Source organism: Bidens hawaiensis, unplaced genomic scaffold, assembly GCF_021521415.1.
Source record: "Bidens hawaiensis isolate Kalapana, Puna unplaced genomic scaffold, B.hawaiensis_p1.1 tig00001143_1, whole genome shotgun sequence".
Taxonomy (NCBI): domain Eukaryota; kingdom Viridiplantae; phylum Streptophyta; class Magnoliopsida; order Asterales; family Asteraceae; genus Bidens; species Bidens hawaiensis.
In genome coordinates, this window is record NW_027491065.1 from 1,685,955 (window position 1) to 1,709,782 (window position 23,828).

The 23,828-nt window shown below is 34.5% G+C and overlaps 1 protein-coding gene across 1 annotated transcript; it reads left to right on the plus strand.

Annotated features, from left to right (window-relative positions):
• Window positions 1-1,760: 1,760 nt before the first annotated feature.
• On the plus strand, window positions 1,761-4,488 carry LOC143560395 (auxin transporter-like protein 4). Its single transcript, XM_077048707.1, has 8 exons — window positions 1,761-1,904; window positions 1,975-2,160; window positions 2,281-2,393; window positions 2,562-2,745; window positions 2,852-2,949; window positions 3,126-3,333; window positions 3,691-3,948; window positions 4,037-4,488. The coding sequence occupies exons 1-8, from the start codon at window positions 1,761-1,763 to the stop codon at window positions 4,244-4,246; spliced, it is 1,401 nt and encodes a 466-aa protein (XP_076904822.1). The 3' UTR covers window positions 4,247-4,488.
• The last annotated feature ends 19,340 nt before the right edge of the window (window positions 4,489-23,828 follow it).

Consider the following 23,828-nt stretch of genomic DNA (forward strand, 5'->3'; position numbering starts at 1 on the left):
CCATCATTGTTCTAAATATATCTTTTAAGAGAAAAAAATGGTTCTTGTAGCTTCAAGATGTATAATAAAAAAATATTTTTGATTTTTGTGACCGGAATTTGAGACATGTTTAAAAAAACCTCTCATGCAACATGACTTCTTCTAGCTCCTTTTCATCCTATGTGACACTACATTAGTCTTTCTAAGCCCTCACTTTGCCACATGTAAACTAATAACTACTAATATATAATAGTTGCAACCTAATAAATACTGGTAACAAATATGGAACAAAAGTAAAATTTAAAAGATATTTCTTTAAATAATAGTATACTACATTTAATATATGCGTGCATGCGCGCGCGCGCGCACACACACATATATATATATATATATATTCTATAACTTTATTTTGTATATAATAAATTATGATATGAAATCATATCTATATTCTAATAAATAAAAGTTTGATTATATCATTTGACATTTATTGGAACCATCATTGTTCTAACTATTTTCTTAGGAGAAAAAAAATAGTTCTTATAGCTTCAAGATGTATAATAAACGAAATATTTTTTTTAATTTTTGTGGCCGGGATTTGAGACACGTGGCACTATATGAGCCTTTCTAAGCCCTCACTTTGCCACATGTAAACCAATAATTATTACTAATTACTAATAAATAACAGTTGCAACATAATAAATAATAATAATGAATATGGAATTAAAATAAAATTTAAAAGACAATTCTTTAAATAATAGATACGACATTTAATATATATTTATATTTTATAACTTCATTTTGTATAATAGTTGCAACCTAATAAATACTAATAACGAATATAGAATAGAAATAAAATTTCAAAAGACATTTCTTTAAATAATAGTATACTACATTTAATATATATACATATATTTCTATTCTATAACTTCATTTTGTATATAAAAAATTATGATATCAATACTCTAATAAATAAATGTTTGATTATGTCATTTGACATTTATTGAAACCATCATTATTCTAACTATTTTCTTAAAAGAAAAAAAAATTGTTCTTATAGCTTCAAGATGTATAATAAAAGAAACATTTTTTGATTTTTGTGACCGGGATTTGAGACATGTTTGTGCATGGTTTGACAAGGGAGTTTGATTCATTCTTTAAAAATTCTTTAAAGTTCCGCTCATTGCACCACCTATTTTATTGATTTTGATATCTTAAGCCATAGAAACAAATATGTTATGCGGATTAAAAAAATAAGAGTGTGTTTGGTTTGTATATGCTTTATTGCCATGATTTGTGTATGTTTCATTAATATATTTATATATATAAAAATTTGTAACTTATTTGTATTTTTTATATGATATGTATTTACAGGTTATTGTGTAATATAGTTTATTATATATGCATTTATTGTGTAATATGCATTATATGTATTTATTGTGTAACATGTATTTACAGGTTATTGTGTAATATGTAATATGAAACAGGGTGTCTACCCTAACATAGTATAAACATAAAAGGTCCGTGCATTTGTTCCTTCATCTCTGCACACAAACTTTATGGTTAATTAACGCCACCACCTCACTTGATACCTCTCTCTGTTCCCACCGCGACTGCCACTGCCCTCAAACGCATTTACACTTGACTGCTCGGCCGCCTTTGCATTTATCTCTACTCCACCTATACTTTACATTTATAATTTTCATCTTCTCTTCTCAAGTAAGCATCCTACTCGATCAATTTACTTGTTTCTGAGATCTGCGTTGAAGTTTTGAACAGATAACATGGCTGGCGGAAACGAGGAATCAATAGACCTCAACGAGAGCGAACATGCTACGGAATCCGATGACTCTGGCTTCGATATGAAGAGCATGCTCTGGCACGGCGGCTCCGCTTGGGACGCCTGGTTCAGCTGTTCTTCAAATCAAGTAAATTAATCAAGACTGCATGCATACATATTAGAAAAGTTTTAATCATATTATATATATATATATGCAGGTGGCTCAAGTGCTGCTAACACTTCCGTACTCGTTCTCGCAACTGGGAATGGCGTCAGGGATTGTTCTGCAAGTTTTCTATGGCCTTCTCGGCAGCTGGACTGCCTACCTTATCAGTGTGCTTTATGTCGAGTATAGATCTAGAAAGGAGAAGGAAAATGTTGATTTCAAAAACCATGTTATACAGGTTTTGGTTAATATTTGTTTTGCTAAATATTATTATACGTTAAATGTCACACTAATTAATTAGTTATGGTTGTTGTTTGATTATTATTATTATTATTATTATTAAATAATAATTGCACAGTGGTTTGAAGTTCTTGATGGATTGTTGGGACCTTACTGGAAAGCAATTGGATTAGCTTTTAATTGCACTTTTCTTTTATTCGGCTCTGTTATTCAACTTATAGCTTGTGCAAGGTTTCTCTTCTACCTACCTCTTTTATTTTGTTTCTTTACACATATTATTGATTTTTATTTATAAGACTCGAATTCAATTGTTGATTGTAAAAATATAATTATTTACCAATACAGTTTTTTTAATTTGGTAAAAGTTGGATCTGATTGTTTTTGGATATGAATTGACAGTAACATATACTACATAAATGATAATCTGGACAAGAGGACATGGACATACATATTTGGAGCATGTTGTGCGACTACCGTGTTCATTCCATCGTTTCATAACTACCGGATTTGGTCTTTTCTAGGACTCGGGATGACCACTTACACTGCTTGGTACATGGCCATTGCGGCTTTAGTTCATGGCCAGGTGTATCTCTATTCTTTGTCTTTAGAACTTGTCATTGTGCTTGTTTTGATGCTTGATGTATAATTATCATCATCATCATCTAATTTGGTGAAAAATGGTGGTTTAGGTTGATGGGGTCAAGCACTCTGGTCCGACGAAAATGGTGTTGTATTTCACCGGAGCAACCAATATCTTGTACACCTTTGGTGGACATGCCGTCTCCGTGTAAGCATCACCACTATCACATTCAGTAAAGCTATACATACCGTAATTTTGTATTTACCATATAAAACTTTAATTTATTTTTATACAAGTCTACTGTTTAATCTTTAAGCGGTGTGTAGATAGTATGTAAGTAATTTATAATGTCAACATTTTTGTTATTATGTTTTGATTTATAGGGAAATTATGCACGCTATGTGGAAGCCCCGAAAGTTCAAGTATATTTACTTTCTTGCGACATTGTATGTTTTCACCTTAACTCTTCCGTCATCTGCTGCGGTGTACTGGGCGTTTGGTGATCAGCTTCTCAACCACTCCAACGCCTTCTCCCTCCTTCCTAAGACCAGGTGGCGTGACGCTGCCGTCATTCTCATGCTCATTCATCAGGTAAATCCCCAATTGTTAGTTTTTATATTTTAGCTTCCTTGGGTAATAATGTTATAGAGAATTATATGAAATTAAAATAGTAAGGCACATATTTGGTAATTTGAAAGGGAAAGGGCAATTTTAAATTGCTTGTTAAAATATACAATTATAAAGGTAGAATATCAGGCCAGGTAATTGAATACATTTTGCAATCAAATTATGTAACATGCAAACGATTTGATCATCAGCCTCATCATTTCCATGCTAATCTTTTATATCTGAATTGTATGTTAAAGTGACCTTTTAGTATTTTATTTACATGGCTATCCTTTTTGCCATACGGGGTTGTTGCTTACATTTATATTTATAAATGGACAGTTTATTACTTTCGGATTCGCTTGTACACCATTGTACTTTGTGTGGGAGAAGGTAATCGGAATGCATGACACGAAGAGCATCTTTTTACGGGCAGTAGCAAGGCTGCCTGTCGTCATACCCATATGGTTCTTGGCCATAATATTCCCCTTCTTTGGACCCATTAACTCCGCCGTTGGGGCACTCTTGGTCAGCTTCACGGTCTACATCATCCCAGCCCTAGCCCATATGCTCACTTACCGAACAGCCGCTGCTCGCCAGGTAATATCTACACTAATCTACATATTTTAATGCACAACACATTTTATAACTTCGGTTTTGTTTTTTATAATGTTGCTTTATTTTTCAGAATGCAGCTGAGAAACCTCCTCGTTTCATGTCGAGCTGGGCGGCAATGTACGTGCTCAACGCGTTTGTAGTCGTGTGGGTCCTAGTGGTCGGGTTTGGATTTGGTGGATGGGCAAGTATGACCAACTTTGTAAAACAGGTTGATACGTTCGGTCTTTTTGCTAAGTGCTATCAATGCAAGCCTGCGGGGCCAGCACCGGCGACACATTAATTTGACTCGATCGGGATTGACCGAGTTGACTCAGTAGGGTTAGGTTTTCCTATTTCTCTTGCTTCATATATTTGTGATATAGATGGGGAGCATACATCATTTTCCCATACATGTGATGTGACTTGGCTTGTCTTTTATTTGTTTTCTTTTTTATAATGTAGATTGAAAGTGTGATAATTGAGTATTCCAAACGTTGGCTAATTTAATACATGTTGCTTAGTTATCCCATGATTCTCTTGTCTTGTTGGATTATTATTATTTTTCCATGTTTTAAAAGCTTAAATATAAAAATTTGTTACTTTGGATCATAACTAATTTTAAATATATTTGGCAATATATACCTTTATAAGCTAATGCACATAAAACTAACTTTATAACCCTCTTGTATAGAGCTCCTTCAATTTTAACCATCTATATGATACAAAAGATGTAAAACGTTTGTTTCTTAATAAATTAATCTAGTTAAATTTGTCATGCCTTTTTTAACGGCCCCTAAACTACACCTATTAGATCCATACAAAACCTCATTGTGGAGACCAAATCCTCACCTTCTAGATTAGACGGATATCAAGGCGAAGTAGGGTTGAAAGTTCTAGATGATATGACTGAAAAAAAATTTGATTATTAATTGTTTTATTTGTATACGTCTATAATATACGTGTGTGTGCATATATGTATTACATCTTGTATGTTTACTGGTTAGTTTCTATATCATAATTATCTATATAATATTATTTATTATATTAAATAATTTTTTTTTATTTACTAGTTTAAGCTTGTGGCCTAGTTAGTCAAGACGGCAATATAAGCATCTTAAGGTTCACATGACTCTTTGGTGTACAATTGACTCATTTACACCAAGTTAATAATTAATGGGATATAGGCTTATGAATGGAAGATGTTGACATTACTATTACTAAATAAAAGAGTATTTACATCTTTTGAGTCAGAGACCAAATTCCTTGACTTCACATGGGTGCCACGTGACCTTCTTTACTCTATATTCTCATACTCTCCTTTACTTCAAATCAAATCAATCATGGCACATGATTCTCAAATCAGTGAACATGGATGACTCTTCACCCATTCAATACTCCCTCAATTTAGGGATCTCTTAGAAAAAATGTAAAACAATTACAAATTACACAAAGATCATGCATACTATAGTTACATAAATATTGTTTTGAGTTTTAAGATTTGAATATATTGCTCAATATTGCCCTTGGATTATGAAATTGGAAGCAAAATCCTATGTTTTTTATTTTGGAGTTATCGCGTGTAAAGAAAACGGACACGCGAACTAGATTCGTTTTAATAAACATTTGATGAGCACATGATATGAGAGAAAACATATCAATATACATATTTCAACAGAAGTATCTATAATCAACTGAATTTATAAGACCACAAACTTTATCTTCACAAAACTACAAACGTACATATCACCTTAACATCTATTTTTAATAATTAAACTTAAATATACATAAAAATTTGATTAAGTTATTATGATAAATAAGGTTTTTTGGTTTTTTGTTTTTTTTTTTGTAAAATAAATTATAATTATATAATTTGAATTTTTACATATATATAAAGAATAAAAGTAATATACAAATTAATAATTTCAAAATAAAACATTACATGCTACTGTTATTATATCTAACTTCTACATTAAAAAAATGATTTAAAATTAAAATAAATTTGATATTTGATTTAGGGATTACAATATAAAATAGTAATCAAGTTGTGAAATTGTTCCAATCAGGTTACTAAAAATATTTTGTTTCAATCAGGTTACTAAAATTTTCTTTTTGTTCAAATCCTAAACATTTTACCTCTATAGCAGGTTATCAAGGTTTTTTTATTTTTTATTTTTAAATGGTTTGACATTGCATAATATTTTTTTCTAATTGAAAAAATTAGTAAAAATTGAGAAATAAAATTCTTTAATTGCGAAAAAAAAAAGAAAAACTGAAAAATTGCAACAAAAAAAACCTGAAAAATTACGAAAAATTACAATATGATTAATATTTTCCTTTTTTATGCTTTGTAAACAATTAATAATAGTTCTACTATTAAATATTTTAATATCACTTAACCAACGTTTTGAAATTTTTCAAAAAAAAACGATGGTTTCTTATAAAAAACCGTAACTTAAATTTTCCTACTTTTTTTTTGCATTTTTCACAATTAAAATATTATTTTCTCAAATTTTCACTAATTTTTTCAATTTTTAAAAAGATAAAATATCAAAACTTGTCCTTTATGCTTGCTTCAATTTTCAGTGATTGTCCTTTGCATTAATAAATGCCAGAAATCGTCCTTTATTTTAAAACTCTATCACGTTAAGTCCTTTGACCCCAACCCAGTTACTTTTTCTGTTAAATCTTTTCATGTGCAAGACACATGAGGTATTTTGGTCATTTTACTCTTGAAAATTAAATAATATTTACTCGGGATTGTTCACCACAACCTTTGATTAACAGCAAATTAACCACCGAACCACTATCACGACATCGTCAGACGACCACCACTACACCATCAGACCACCACCACCGTGTAACATCTTGGATTTTTCGTTTATGTTTAAACCGATTCGGAAATGCAATTCAGATCTTTCAAACTATTTAAAACTTGTATTTAACTTGGTTTAACTTATTTTATAATTCCATAACTTTCATTATGCCAAATAGCCTTTAGAAACTTTTAAAATCACTTAAAATGGTTTAAAAATGCATTTTTGGAACTTCAGGGACTAAAACTGTCAAATATGAAAAGCTGATAAAAACTCACCCTTCGTGCGGTGCGAAGGATAGACCTTGGATCCTTCGCACGGCGCGAAGCAGCGTCAGATTAGCCAAAATCGTGTTCGATTCTCATTTAATGCTAAATCTTCCCTAAACGACCCTAAATCACGAAATTTGAGCAACAAGTTATTTAATCTATTATGGAATATGTGTCTAGGTTCATTCTTCGTGATTTGATCAATATATTAAAGCTTTCAAGACCCAATTTTGTCATCAATATCTTATTCGGTTATCAAAACAAGTCAATTTCTTGTTCTACAAGTTGTACCTTTGATTATTTAAACAAACTGCATGTCCAAACCCTTAAAAGTTACCGAAATATTAATTCCAGCCATCACCCTCATCACACACTCAAGTTCTCCTTCGTATTTGCTATTTTACTCAAGGATGTTAGTGTTCGTGTTGACTCTTAAGCATTCTCAATCTTTGACTTCCGTTTCTCATAAATTTAAGCATTATCTGGGTAAGTTGTCTTATGTAAAGTTGTTCATTATTACTCACTTGTTAATAATCCTCAATCAATTTCTGAGATTGAGGGGAATTGACGGGTCAGTTTGACTCCAACCGTTTTAAGGGCATATTGGTCAAAAACTTTGACCAATCGATTTCCATCACTTCTGGTCGGAGTCGACTTTCAGTCCAGAAGACTTTTATTTTTGTTTCGAGATTTTAATGCTCCTGACCAAACCCGACTTTCGACTCGCTGTTCGGATTCTTGTCAATACCAGCTCGCTTAAACGTTAACTATTTCATAACCGGAGTTCTAGACATCCGCTTGGATCGATTTAAGCGGCTATGTTCTTGGTTTTAATCATAGTTTATTATCTCTAAGTTTCAGTCTGGTTGGTTTATCTGAGTCAGCACGTTAAAGGACGGTTCGTTCGTTTAATCATGGTTTTATTCGTATTTCTCGCACACTCGCCTAAGCAATAAGGTGAGATATCATTCCCCTTTTATTTTACCTTTTTCAAATGTTTTAGGGATATGTGTATATAATTCATATTATTATATCATATATATACACAAACTCGCAAACGTAAATATTGTGTGTATTTCAATTAAATGCTAATTGTTATTTGTTTAAATGTTTATTGTATTGCATTCAGAGAGGTCCATCATAATTTATCATAATAAGTATGATCATATGCCGTCTTAGTAGCCAAAGCCCGCTCGCATGGCGATGGTTAACCGACAATCACATTTATATGCTAGTATTAGCTCTTAGTAGCCAATGCCCGCTCGTATGGCGATGGTCAACCAACAATCACATTTATGTGCTAGTCTTAGTAGCCAAAGCCCATTCGCATGGCGATGGTCAACCGACAATCACATTTGTATGCTAGTCATAGTAGCCAATACTCGATTCGTTAGGCAATGGTCAACTGATACATTATTTGTTCACGGTTAGATTGATACTCGCATTATTTTGTTTGCGCATTTTTCATTTATATTTATCACTTATAATATATTATTATTAGTATCAAAACTGGTGATCATCTCAATCAACATGTGTTGTTGACAAATCTCTATTTATTTTCTACGCATATGCAGGCTATCAGTCGTTTTGAAGCTAAGTGAAGAACGGATAAAGAGACCTTAGAAAAATAAAACAAGAAATATTTGCTCTATCATTTAGTTTGGAATTATTTATTTGTTTTAAATTGTTATTGTCATCTTTTGAAACTTGTGCACTTTATTTGAATTTTGAAATAAATAAATTAATTAGATATTGTCATATTTTATTTTGTATGATAGTACCTTGTGAGCTGTGAACCACGGTTCGCACCCCGACATTTCCGTTTTAGGTTTGGGTGTGACAAATTGGTATCAGAACGGAAGGTTATAAGATAGGTGGTTAGAAATATCCTAGAAATATGCTTAGGACCCTATACGTGCCTACTTGACTGCCTTATGTGCTTATTATTATGTGTTTATAGCTTACGTAGATTATTTATTTATTTTATTTTGAGGGGGAGAGAAATGTAAATCGGGCCTTGGCAAGCGATTTAACGAAACGAAAAATAAATTAAATGTTACAATCTAAGTTAAATAATGATTTTCACGTTTTAGGAAGTGGAAGTTCGGTTTTTAAGCGAAAAAGGGGAAATACATTTTATATTTAATTTATATAATTTTTATATAATTTAAAATGATTTTAAAATGATTTGAAATGATTTAATAAATAAGATATATCAAAAAATAATATTAAAAAAACTAAAGGGTTGACCCGGGTCTTAGAGTTATAACATCAATGAGTTAACCAGTTGGACTTAGTGAGACATTTGTTAATGACATGATTTCTATTAAATACATAAACTACTTAAAAACAGAATATATTATTAATATAACAAAAAAGCTGACATGGGGTTTCGAACCCGGGACTGGCCGTTTATACGCGAACACCTTAACCACTGGATCAAGACCACATTCAAGTTAAACTATGAAAACAATTATATATAAATACACTTTCTATGTCATCTTCAATTTCAAAATCCTAGATTTTCAAATCTCCGATTTAGTTCCATGTACGTAAATTTATTTAGGGATTTGATTATACTGTTGATTGCGAATTAAAACCATATAAGTATTACCTCTAAAGTTGCCGGAAAGAAAGAGAACGAGGACGAACGAAAGTTTGATCGGAATAAGCTTGATTACGGCTTCTAAGAGTTATATTATGTTAATTGATGTTGTTGTTAGGATTAAACGCACACACGAAACTGAACACACACACGAAAGCAGTAAACGAACACGAGGATTTAACGTGGTTCGGTCTAAACTGACCTACGTCCACGGGTGGCAACTAGGTATATCTTTATTGAGTGACCAAATATTACAAGTACATAATGTTGTTTATATAGAGACTGAACTAGGGTTAGTAAATTATTATGCAAGAAATCTAAACCGGGCCGGGCTTGGGCCCGACCGCCCACACCCGTCTCCTCTTTTGACTTCATATAATAAACCGGGCCAACAAGGCCTACGAACCCAACAATCTCCCACTCGGAGGCCTTGAGTACTCTCGTCTGCACTCCTGATTGTACTTCTGTAATCTGAACATTAAACTTCTTCTAGTTGCCACCGCCTTCTCATCAATTAACCAGAAGGCCCGTTGAAGCTCCCCGGAGCTCCAACACGTCAGTCACGGCTGAAACTGCCCCTGACCCATTCTCTGTCCCTACCGGCTCCCACTGTAACGAACTACCGGATCCTGAGATAACCTGAGAACAAACACTCTCCATATTCAGCAAGTAATTCATTGGAGAGACTTTTACAGCTGGAATACTGGTTTTCTTAATCCACTGTCGACCTGGAACTGTAACTGAAACACGATCTGTGCTCCCACTGTCACGATGTCCCCCAACTGATTTAACCTTCCTAGCTCGTTCATCCTGAATCTTCACTTTGGCTCTGGGTTTGTTACTTGCAAAACGAACCTTCTTCTGCCCACGAGATTCTGTGAACCGGATTTTGTCTTTCACCAAAACTGGATCCACTCCTTTTGATGACATGCCGACCATATACAATGAACCCATTTTCTTTCCACGAGCAACAACGAGATTCCCTTTGACTACTTTCCACTGCCCATTCCCGAACTTAACATCGTGCCCTTGGTCATCCAACTGCCCAACTGAAATCAAACGTTTCTTCAAACTTGAAATAACCCTCACGTCTTTCAAAGTCCAAGAAGTACCGGCTGAAGTTATCAAATCAACGTCTCCCATACCCGTAACCTCTAAAATATCATCATTCGCTAGTCGAACCTTTCCAAAATCCCCAAATTTAAGATTATTCATCGTTTCACTACAGTGAGTGGCATGAAACGATGCACCAGAATCCATCACCCAAGCATCAACGCTACTCTCAACACTACAAACCAAAGCCTCATCACTACTGACCCCGTCATCTGTGTCGTCTTCTGTAACGTTCACCTCTTTCTTACCATTCGGACACTGATTCCTGAAGTGTCCTTTCTCTTTACAACCCCAACATTCAATATCCTTACGAGTCTTAGACTGAATCCTCTTCCTGCTCCCACTGCCTCGCTGTTTTCCCCTACCTCTACCTTCTGTGACTAGCATATTGCCTGATGATTCACCTGAACTTCTGCGTCTTGAATCTTCTCCCAGAATCAGATCTCGAATCCCATCGAAAGTAATATTTGTAGACGAACTACAAACTGCAGTCACTGTTTGCGACCAACTGTCGGGCAAAGAGGATAATAACAAGAGGCCTTGAACTTCATCATCAAACTTAATGTCAACTGACACTAAGCGGGACAAGATCGAATTAAGATTATTGATATGAGTTGTAACTGACCCACCCTCTTTCATTCTTGTTGTCACTAGCTCTCGGATAAGATAGACTTTATTCGCTGCCAAAGGCTTCTCATACATGTTGGATAGCGCCTCCATCATACCACGTGCTGTGGTTTCTTTCATGATGTTAAACGCCACATCTTCCGACAACGACAAAGTAATACAAGCCCTAGCTTTCTTGTCTAACTTCTTCCAATCTGCTTCTGACATCTTTTCTGGTTTTTCATCCTCAAGCACTACATCTAAGTCTTTCTGACAAAGTAGTGCCTCAATCTGCATCTTCCACCAACCGAACTTCTGTCCGTCAAACTTCTGTATCGAAACCTTTCCGTCTTCTGCCATAACAATGACTAAAACGAAAAACTGGATAAAAACAGAGACAGACACAACAATGGCACGAGCCTGAACTTAACGGCTGTTCAACTGAACTCTGTTAAACAATCAACCTATTTATACGCAGCGGAATATCGAACTGAAAATCAGAAACTGAAACTTTACACTGAAACGATAAAACCTGTCAAGCGCGGTTGACACTGGTTCACTGCTTCTTTAATGCTTCTTCTGACTTAACAACTGTTCTTCAACAAAAATAGGATCTTGATTGATCTGTTATTGGCTCGTACTTTTCTTAAACAAATCTCTTGGTCAAATAACAAAACAAAAATAAAAAGAGAATCTTTTGTTTTACTTTGGTGTTCTGCCCCACGAATAACAACAAAGAAGAAAAGGTTATATTTCACTTTTCCATGAGTCACTAGCCCCAAGAAAATAATAACAATATACTTTTCCACTCTCTAGCCTTCAAGAACAACACCCAACAACGACCAAGAAAATAAATTGAATTCCTAGCCTTCCACGTCTGCTCTAATTCTGCTTAGTGGCGGCGAACGGCGATGATGCTCTGGTTAATGGCTTTCAAACAGAACCAGCAACATAGGTCGTTGGTGACTAAGAATGAACCCTAGCCGACGATCTCTTTTCCCTTCTGCGGTGGTCGGACTTAGCAGGTGATTATGGCTAGGTTAAGAAACCCTAATCGTTGACCTGCAGATGACGACGGGGCGAGCGGCAGCAACAGAAACAGGGTGGCGGCGGCTAGTCTGCCGGCGGAACCCTAATACCAACTCTGGTGCGGCGGCAACGGGATGGTTCTACGTGTTCTTCGTGTGATCTCGAACCTAAGCTCTGATACCACTTGTTAGGATTAAACGCACACACGAAACTGAACACACACACGAAAGCAGTAAACGAACACGAGGATTTAACGTGGTTCGGTCTAAACTGACCTACGTCCACGGGTGGCAACTAGGTATATCTTTATTGAGTGACCAAATATTACAAGTACATAATGTTGTTTATATAGAGACTGAACTAGGGTTAGTAAATTATTATGCAAGAAATCTAAACCGGGCCGGGCTTGGGCCCGACCGCCCACACCCGTCTCCTCTTTTGACTTCATATAATAAACCGGGCCAACAAGGCCTACGAACCCAACAGTTGTGTGTGGGTTTAAGCTTATGATATTGATCTATTTATACTACCAATTGAGTCAATTACAAGTTAATGTTGATGATTTGATCGCGGCTTAATATCCGACGATGGTTACGGGATTAAACAACGCTTCAGGACGTTATAAATCAATTAACCTTTTGATTAACATTTATTATTGAATACTAAAATTGTTAAACTAATTTATTTGGTCAAACGGGGAGGTTACGGGGTTTTTGGACTTCGCCGGAGACGAATTCCGGTGGCCGGAATCCTTGGGCCGAAAAAACGGGATAAAGGGGGGGTGGGGCTGGGTTAAATAAATTATAATATTTTGAAAATGTTACACAATACCCCCTTGAACTTTTAATCTGTTTATATTTTGATTTAATAAAATAATTTACAGATTTCATCCTAAACTTTACAATAATATTCAAAACTGATTTTAATTGTTATATTGTCAATTTTAACCGTGAACTTTGAAGATGTTATAATTTCTGAGTTAACATTATGAATTTTGCATAATTATGCATTTGGCCCGAAAGTTGATTAACGATAAAGTTCGAGATTTTGTAAACAAATCAATGAAATAATATTCGAACGCACATTGAACATCAAACGTCAGAATATAAATGATGAACAAAAATACATTGAACGATAAACCGAGTCGGAAAAACATTGACGAACGTCAAACTAATCTTGGGAATATAATAATACATCTATTTATAAATACTTGAAAACAAAAATCCTAAAATTCGAATCGGGTCGGGTTTTCGGGTTTAAAAGTAACAAATGTTACACATTAACCTTATTCATTATCCAAATAATGAATGGCATGTCATTCGCTACGCATTAACGAATGATACATCAGATGTCCAATTGACTAATCCCAGTCAAAGACGATTCAATTTTCATACAGATAACATCTAAACCAACTCAGAAACTCCCAATTTGTAACACCCCAGCTAAAGCGGAATACGTCCGGGTGTGACGTACAGATCACTCATAAGCTCGTAACGCTATTAAGGCAACAATAATTATATTTAATTTATTTCAATACATCACACATACATAATCAAATATTAATACAATAAACTTTGAATTGCCGTCTCTTGTAACCTAATGGTCCAACTATTCTATTCTTCGATCCATAAACTTCAACCTGCAGCACGTTGAAAATAATATAGTTTGTCAACAATAATATTGGTGAGAATTCATATAGTTTTTGCATATATATAATACGAAAAGTGTAAAATTCACAAGTCAAGATGTATTGCATAAATCATAAAGCAAAGAAAAGTAAATACATGATATTCTCGTTCGCTTGACAAAAGTCAAATCTACTAAGGAACCCCCGTTCGCCGCGCTACTTGGAGTATAGAATAATGATACCACCATTTAAAAATGGACGGCGCAGGTACGCCCCGTCGGACCCTCCCGCTATGAGTATGTGTATGATACTGCCATTAACAAATGGACGGCGCAGGTACGTCCCGTCGGACCCTCCCGCTATGAGTACGTGTATCCACCAATAAAAACAGTGAACAACTAGCACATAATAACACAGTTTACAAGCAATATGATTCAAAACAAATACATACAAAACACGCATGTGAATTTTAGTTTGGCACAAGAAAACCAAGTTTGGACGTGCTACACTCCAAAACGTGTAAAAGTAAAAAGGGGTTATGAAAACTCACCTTATGAGTTGATATGATGATAATAATCGAATACGTCAAAAAGATTGTAAACGGCGAACGAACCGAAAGCGTCACAAAAGCCGACTTGAAAGATCCACACTAGTTAGGATAAACGAATACAAGACTTTAATCGATAACCTAACGGGATTAAATCAATAATTTATGTTGAGGTTTTTAGAATATATTACACGTTTTACAACTCTTGATTATTATATTATTAATTAAGCTTACCGAATTGCGTTTATAATATTATATTATTATTATTGGCGACGACGTGTAGGTTATAAGATTCGAGATTCTTGAATTAATAATTATAAGTTTAGAAATTTATCTGACGTTTTAACGAAATGAGTTTTAATATTTTTGACGTTACGGTATAGATTATTAACGATTTTTAATTAACGTTTTACAATAGTGGAAGCTCGGGTTTTAAATGAAAATAGCGTAATATATTTTATACTTAATTTATATAATCTTTATTTAAATTAAAAATGATTTTTATGATTTAATTGTGATTTTTAATCGACTAAAATTAAATAGTAAGTAATAATTACTTTAGTAGACTTATACTAAAAAAATAAGGTTCTGACCCGGGTTTTGCACATAACAAAACCATACAATAACCAGTTCATCTATGAGTGATATTCGTTTTAAGCTTGAAAACATTTATACATAAAAACACTTGAAGATCATCTTCTTCAATGAAACCCTAAGGTTTCAATTGGAAGGAACTAGTCCATGCTTGAAGCAACAAACATAGGGGTTTTGTTTATCGCCTCATAATCATTAAAATTCCCTTTAATTACCTGGAATGGGTCTGATATTGCCGGAATTGGAACTCGCCGGAATTCGGCACTAGGAGCTTGATTACGGCCACCATAAAGAGAAATGAGATTGAAAAATGGGTGTGAGCGGGTAGAGAAGAGGTTCTAAGTCCTACTTATAGGTGATTTAGGCAACGACCGGGTTGTTAATTGGGTTAATTGCCGCGGCGGAAGACCCGGCTGGTCATACGAGATTAATTAGCGATTAAGGTTGTTTATAATACAATTAAATTGTTCACTGACGTTGTTTATCGACATAAAAATACGTTATGCTAAGATTACGGGTCAAAATTACATTTAATATGGTGATTTACCAATCTCCGGCGCCGATTCCGGCGGCCGGAAATGGTGATCGGGAAACCGGGCTGGGTGGAGAAGGGTTGGGTTGATTTTGTAAATTTATTATTATTTTAGGCTATTAACAACTTCAGTCCCTCAAGCTTCATATTCTATGAAAACTATATTAAAGTTTATATTTACAATTTAAACCTCGAACTTTGTTATTGTTTTATGGCTAGAAATTTAAAAGGAAATTTATGAATTTAAATCCGAACTTTTAAAAAAAAAAGAATTATAACTTGAGTACTTAACGTTTATTTGTGACCCGTTTAAATAGAAACTTTAAATCCCATAGGTTCGCTAATTGATTAAAACAAATAGATAATGAATGCGAATAAAATGACAAAACGGTTCGGTTTAGTGAATGCGAATAAAATGATGAATAAATACACGCAACGAAATTTTAGAATATAATAATATATTTATAATAACCGAAAATTTAAAATGGGCCGGGTTTTTCGGGTTTGAAATGTAACGAATGTTACACAATTAAACATTATATGAGCATCGATAGCAAACTAATGACTCAGGCAACATCTAATTATCACATTTCAATCAGTTTTGTGGTTTATAATAGTCATATCGTTTTAGTTTATTGGTTCGTCAATTAATAAAAAATACTGGTCCAAATCAAGTGAAATTGATATGCATGTGGTCGCCAACACTTGTAGATTAATACACGAACAGTTATAACTTTGGATTATAAAAGTTTAAGATTTTGAAAAAATTTTGGCAGAGTTTTTGTAAAAGTTTTGATGAAATAGTGAAGACGAATGGAATGTCATTCGTCTCCTAGGGCTTATAAAGATCATTCAATGATTATACGAATCCCAATGCGATTCGTGCATTTAAACTAACGAATGAGGTATTCATTCGTTATTTTAAAATGGTTATTCGTTAAAACCAAGTGAATAACTCAATTATTCGTTAAAATAGTTAACGAATAGCCTTGTCATTCTTTACAGTTAACGAATAAGTTAAATTATATTGTCATTTGTTTGAATTAACGAATAAGATAAATTAACTTGTCATTCATTATTACAGTATACTAATTAATACATTCGTTATCAGATAGCGGAAGCGAATGTGTATCCATAACGAATGAGCACATTCGTTGGCATTCAATGAATGTCCATCCATTCGTTACATTGTAGTAACGAATGAAGAATAACATTTAACGAATGAAAGAATTGTCATTCAAGGGAATTAAATAATCATTTAAAACCAGTAGGGTTTCAAATGAGAATACTTTAATATTATTTACGTTAACCGGTCAAGCATTGATCGACAACCTTTAACTTAAGCGGATATACTTTAAAATTTTGGGGCATTTACATATTTCTCCTTCCTAAACTTTGAAATTACATACTTCCCTAAACCATGCTTAAAGAGCATTGTACATTTTGCATTAAAAACTTGTATTTTGGGGAAATAAGTAATTTCAAAGGTTAGGAAGGCGAAACATGTAAAAATCCCTTAAAAATTCAATACTTTAAGCATGATTTAACTTAAATTTATGGGGGAAACACATTACCATTCGTTTTGAATAATTCGCTCGCTCGGTAAATCGATATAAAGAAGAAATAAAATCTTTTTGATTTTTCAAAAATTTATATTAAAACACACTTAAAATCTTTTTGTATATTTCATTTTTCAAACAAAAACAACAAAATGAAATAAGAAAATGTAACAGCAATAAAAGTAAAAAACCATAAAGCAGTACATATTTTTGTGAATTCGAGCATGGAGTCATATTGACTTATGATGTTCTAAGCTACACTTCAATTTCGACCTTATTATGCACATAATCCAATGATGATTGCAGATATAATTGTCCTCTTAAACTTTACAAGGACTTTTCGGTAACTTTACGATATGATTAAGGTTCAATTAAGCGCGAATCATATGTGGACCCCACCTATCAGACATAATTTTTCTATCTATTATACAGTGAAGTTTCACGTGTACATTTTTCTCTTGATTATAGAATTTGATTAACTGTGACTCATGAAAAAATAAGAAAATTAAAAATAAAGTAAAATGTAAAAACTTTCCCTTAAGATCGGTATTACTACACGCAGATAAGGTTCCATTTTAACAAAATAAGAAAATAAAAAATAAGTAGAAATTGTATAAACCCTTAACAATCAATTCGGATAATCCCGTATTATCTAGCGGAGAAAGTCCAAGACTTTATACAAAACACCAAGAAAAAATGAAGTTGAATTTCTTTACAAAATAAAAGGAAAAATAAGCTGAATTTCTTAGCAAAATCTACGCATGCACACACAGTAATCGTTTAAACTTTTTAATTTCCAAATTAGATAGAATCATGCGTCTAGATGTTATACCACTAGATTCGGCAATCTTTATTTTTATATCTTATCAGTACTTATATAGTCTGTCAAGCCTATCCCGCATATCATATAGCTGGCCTTACGTAATTTTCAGTCTAATTTATTCATGTACTAGATCCGTCAACCAATGTACTATCATTTTCCCTTTATGCTTCAAGAACTCATTTTGAGGAGCAATTTGTTTTGAGTTTTTAAATTTTGAATATCTTTGAATTTTGAATTTTATCTGTACATACAGAAACCATAATATTTTGTATTTTTTCTCAATTTCTCACCCTAAAACATACAAAACAAAAGAAAACTTAAAAACAAAAGGAAATTTGTACAAAATAAAGATGATTTATCCAAGCGATTGAACTTCTGTCAAAGTTTTAAAACAATTTATACCAAGTATTTAAAACGTGTTTTGTCAAAAGCTTTGGTATAAAGTTCAGCTTTCTGAAAATCCGTGTGAATTTTATCAATACTTATGAGTTTCTTTTTATAGCAATCACGAATAAAATGGTATCGGATTTCGATATGTTTCGTTTTAGAATGCTGAACGGGATTTTTGGTGATACTTATAGCAGCTGAATTATCAATGTAAATAGGTGTAGTAAGAAACTTCAAACCGTAATCCCGCAAATGTTGCTAGATCCACAAAACCTGTGAGAAGCAACTCGAGGCCGCTACATATTCTGCTTCAGCTGTTGAAGTTGAGACCGTTGTCTGCTTCTTACATTGCTAGGAAACAAGCCGGTTTCCAAAAATTGACATCCTGCTGTTGTTGACTTGAAATTGATCTTGCACCCACCATAGTCCAAGTATGTGTAAGACGTCAAATCAAAACTATCATCCTTGGGATACCATAACCCGTTATCAGGATTACCCCTCATGTAACACCGTGAAAATATCCCATCTAGTTTTGGGTCAAAAATGTAAATTTTAGAAGTTAAAGGGCTAAAAATGCCAAATCTGGAAGTAGAGGGACAGGAAATGAAAATTCTGAAGCTTATGCATCTTCGCGTATCGCGAAGATGCAAAGCAGAACATCTTCGCGTATCACGAAGTTGCTGGCACACATTTCAACGTTATCCAGTGACGTGGTGACACGTGTCAGCACGGGGTTGATTTTTGCGGCGCCGTACATGCATCTTCGCGTGTCGCGAAGATGCACAAAAACGCCTATAAATAGGGCAGCTACGAACTCAGCCCATTCATCCCATTTTCACACTCATTTTCACACACTTAACCTAGGGATTCGTGCTAAGGACGTTCCGAGGTGCCAAGGGTTGTTTTCGCGAAGAAACGAGGAGTCGTTACGCTGTTAAACGAGTCGTTGATCTTGTAAACGAAGCACAAGCCGAAGTGCTGCTGTTTTCCTAAGTTCCGCCTAGCAGATTAAGGTAGGATTAAGGTGAAATTACTTTACTAGTTACTTTAAATACATAGATATAACTTAGTTAAGGGTATAGTCGTTAAACTGGTAATATTTTCCAAGTAATGTTTTATAAAGCAAAAACGTTGCTTCCACATGAAGTAATGTTACCAAAACTATTATTTTGACGGGCACGTAGTAACTGGAAGGGGGGTATCATTAGTAGACTCTTCTTGCCTAAGAAAAGCAATTCGTATACATCCCAGTCAACCGCGGGACCCGTTTGCTTATCTGGAGAAGTTTGCCAACGTGATATCCTTTATTAGGCCAAAGCGTGCTATTCCAAACGTCATATGTAAATCCATAAGTATTTTCATAAAACGACTATAAACTATACTAAGGTTAGGTCAGACCTAAGAGTCTGCTGATCAGACTTCGAGTCTGCTGAACTGAATCAGACTTCAAGTCTACTGATCAGACCTCGAGTCTGCTGATCAGGCTTCGAGTCTGCTGAACTGAATCAGACTTCAAGTCTACTGATCAGACCTCGAGTCTGCTGAAACTGAAACAGACCTCGAGTCTGCTAAATAATACCAACTAGGTACTTATGCAAACCTATTATGATATATAGGTTAATAGCATACTGAAGCCAAGGAGGTTGATATTTCCAACTGATAATATAAGGTGAACACGTCAACCTTTTTACTGTCTGAACTGATTTTACTCTTGTAATAGACAGGTTGTTTATTACAAAGAGTCTGATAAATGTTTGCATGAGATATAATCTCTAAAATCGTTATAATACAAAATAGATAATAAAAAGCAACTCAGACCAAATACACATGTGTCTGAATCCAAAAATAACTGATAATTGGCATACAAAACCAAGTCATTCATAACCAGTTCTCCATAAGGGTTACATAGCCTAGGGGAAGGTTGTCTCTAAAAATGGGCTATGTACTCGGGGAACCTTTGAATTGTTTGTGTAGGGCAGTGGTATAAATCCCGGGAATTGGACAGGCATTCCTGCTGAGGTTGTGAAAAAAAAACTATGTTTGTATTAACGACTGTTATAAATGTTTTATCGAGTCAACGTTTCACCAGCATATAGCTGACGTGTTTTTCCCACCCTTGCAAGTAATTAAATGAAAATAGATGATATATAAGGAGTGGAGTCATAGAAGATCGCTTGAGATGGCTCGTTTTTGAATACTTATAAATCCTTGTATTATTAATATCACTGTTTGTAAAATCGCAACTCGGGTGTTTAATTCCCGAGTAATTTTTGATAATGTAAATTAATAGTTTAATACTTAAAGACTTCCGCTAAAATGAACCCGCTACTCTGATATATTTACAAAACAGGTACCAATGTTGGTCACACCTCTAGGCCCTGGATTGGGGTGTGACACCTCAGATAGTGCATGATCCGCTTAACCGCCGCCAAATGAGTCACTCGAGGACTCGGCTGATACCTGGCATAAAGACAAACAGCAAACATAATGTCAGGTCGAGATGCAGTTAAGTACATGAGAGAACCAATCATCGCTCGATATAGGGTCGGATCGACTGTATCCTCCAACTCATCCACGAGAGAGGTGTCAAGATGGTTTGGCTTGATGTGTTTATAGATTGGGCCGATGAAGGATCTACCATGGGTAGAGGTGTCAAGATGGTTTGGCTTGATGTGTTTATAGATTGGGTCGATGAAGGATCTACTGGATAGGTAGGTTGAGGATTCGATTATTGGGCCATGGTGTTAGGAATGATGTGAGGGTGAGATGTTTGGACGTGGTTTAAAAAGGCGAGGTGGGTTGAGGTGGATCTGTTTGAGGAAGGTGTAGGGGTTATGGACTGGGCATGTTGGAACAACAGTGGTAATGGGGTATCCAAATCCAAGGAGTAGTTGGTTTGTTGTGAATACAATATAAGCTTGAAATGAGACTTTTGTCTAATCAAATGTGATATGGCAAGACAAAATAATTTTGCCAGTGGAAAGTTTGAGGTATTGGTACCCCCCCTCCCCAACCCCGAAAGTTGGCGGGGTAAACGAGGAAAACACAAAAATGGGCGGGGCTAAGTTTGTGGGCGTGCTGCCGAGGTACTTGGATAACAAGCACATCCAAAAACACGTAAATTATCGTTGATGAGTAGGTTAAAAAATGTGTTTTCAGTGTTTAAAATCGTATGTTTTCGTTGGTTATATATATCGAACATAGTTACGTTGTTTAGTTTTATGATTACAGGTGCTTGGAGCTTAAAGACATTAATTTGGAGCATTAAAGATACTAATTGGAGGCTGTTACATGCATACTTTGAAGTCCGGGGGAGTTCGAAGTGATTCACGTGCGTTTAAAAGTAAAACGGGCATATTCGGGGCTGGAAAATGAGTTACGATACCCATAATATATGAATTTTGGATTTCTCGACTAGACGAATCTGAAAATGGAAAAATCTTGGTCACATCTCCACCGTAGATTAAGTTCGCTCCACCGTAGCTTATGGTGGATGCCGGGTTCAAGTCACCGTAATGCAATCGTAAGGTAGTTTCTCATTACCGTAAGGGGCAGTGACCACCGTAAGCTGTGGTGGCCCTACCATAGCTTACGGTATACCGGACTCAAAATTCTATTTTTTGGTTTTTCTTCCATATTTAAGTCTGGTTAAACCCTAGGTCGAATATCTTTCATACCCTAGCCACCAAGGACGATTTTGGGGCAATTCTTTACCATCTTAGCACGTCTTAATCACCAAATCATCCATGAATTAATCTTTTTAACCAAGAATCAAGAGAACCAAGATGGAGAGGTAAGGCTAAACCACTTTTGACCACTTCTGGTGTAGGCTTTATATTAATTAATGGTTTTTGTGACTTCTATCTATGATTGGATTGATTTTTGATTTAATCATTTGGTTAATCTAGCTTTACGTTTATTTAAACTGATTAAATAGTTGTTTTTTTGGGATTAACTTTTCCTATCAATCAATTGGTTTGTGTTCATCAACATTTAAGATTAAGTTTTTATCATCATTGAACCCTTTACCTTTGATCATTAATTTATTTGGAGTCTTATACTAATAAATTGGTAATTAGATAGACCACGTTCAGTTGTGTAACTTCGTCAGATTAAGTTATGTGAATCATCATAACCAAACTAATGCGTCTGGTAATTATTTATCAAAATTAATTAACGAACCATGTCTATGTGGTTATCCATGAAATAAGAGTTACAATTATACAGTTCATTGCATTTCCTGAATCTGAAGTGTAGCACTTTTCTCATATTGATTTTATAAATAAAGTGATCGTGTTTTCATAATCAAATCTTTAAAACTGTTTGGCATCGTCTGTCTGACTGGCATGATTAGTTATTAAGTATTGAACTTGATTATCACTTTCCAATGGTTCCATGTGGATTCGACACCTTACTTGCCTTGCTAGTAAAGGTATTTTATAAATGTCTTTGATTGACCCTTCAACGTCAATCATCCATACATAGGATGTCGTTGATAAAGGGCGGCCAGGGGGGATTGCAATTTAGAAGTTTGGTGGGTAAAATATTATGGAGATATGTTGCTACATGGAGTGCTTCAACCCAAAAATTTTGAGGTAATGTCGTGTGAGAAGGGTAGGCATGATATCGTTTAGTCGAAGAATCATGTGTTTCGATTTCCCATGTTGTTGGGAAGTTTGAGGGCATGAAAACCGGAATTGTAGCCTTTTAGAGTTGGTTGGATTTCTGAAATTGTGTATTAGATGATATATACTGATAATATATTATAGAAGATATATATTGAAAGGGGGTTTGTATTTAGTTTATAAAGATTCTAGTTTCCTTGTATAGGTATAATTTCTCATCTATATATATGGAGGATTTCTTTGTATTACACTCGATGAATTGCAATCTATACAAGTTTTCATGAATTGCAATTCTGTACCAAGCATATGGAGATTGATATACAATTTGTCCGGGAAAAGGTTCGTCTTGGGCACGTTCGTGTTCTCCATGTCCCGTCTTCTTCTTAGTATGCTGATATTTTCACGAAAGGGTTGCCGCGTCAATTATTCCAAGAATTCAAACATAGTTTGAACGTTCGGTCGACACACACTCAAACTACAGAGGAATATTAGACGATATATATTGAAAATATATTCTAGAAGATATATATTGAAAAGGGATTTGTATTTAGTTTATGAAAGATTCTAGTTTCCTTTTATAGGTATAATTTCTCCTCTTTTTATATGGAGGATTTCTTTGTAATACAGAGACATTGATGAGTTGCAATTCTATACAAGTTTTCATTTTGATTGCCAAACTCACCCCATAGATCACATTGAAAAGATTTTACATTTACTTGGAATTGTGTAAGAATAAATTTATGAAATGTAGCAA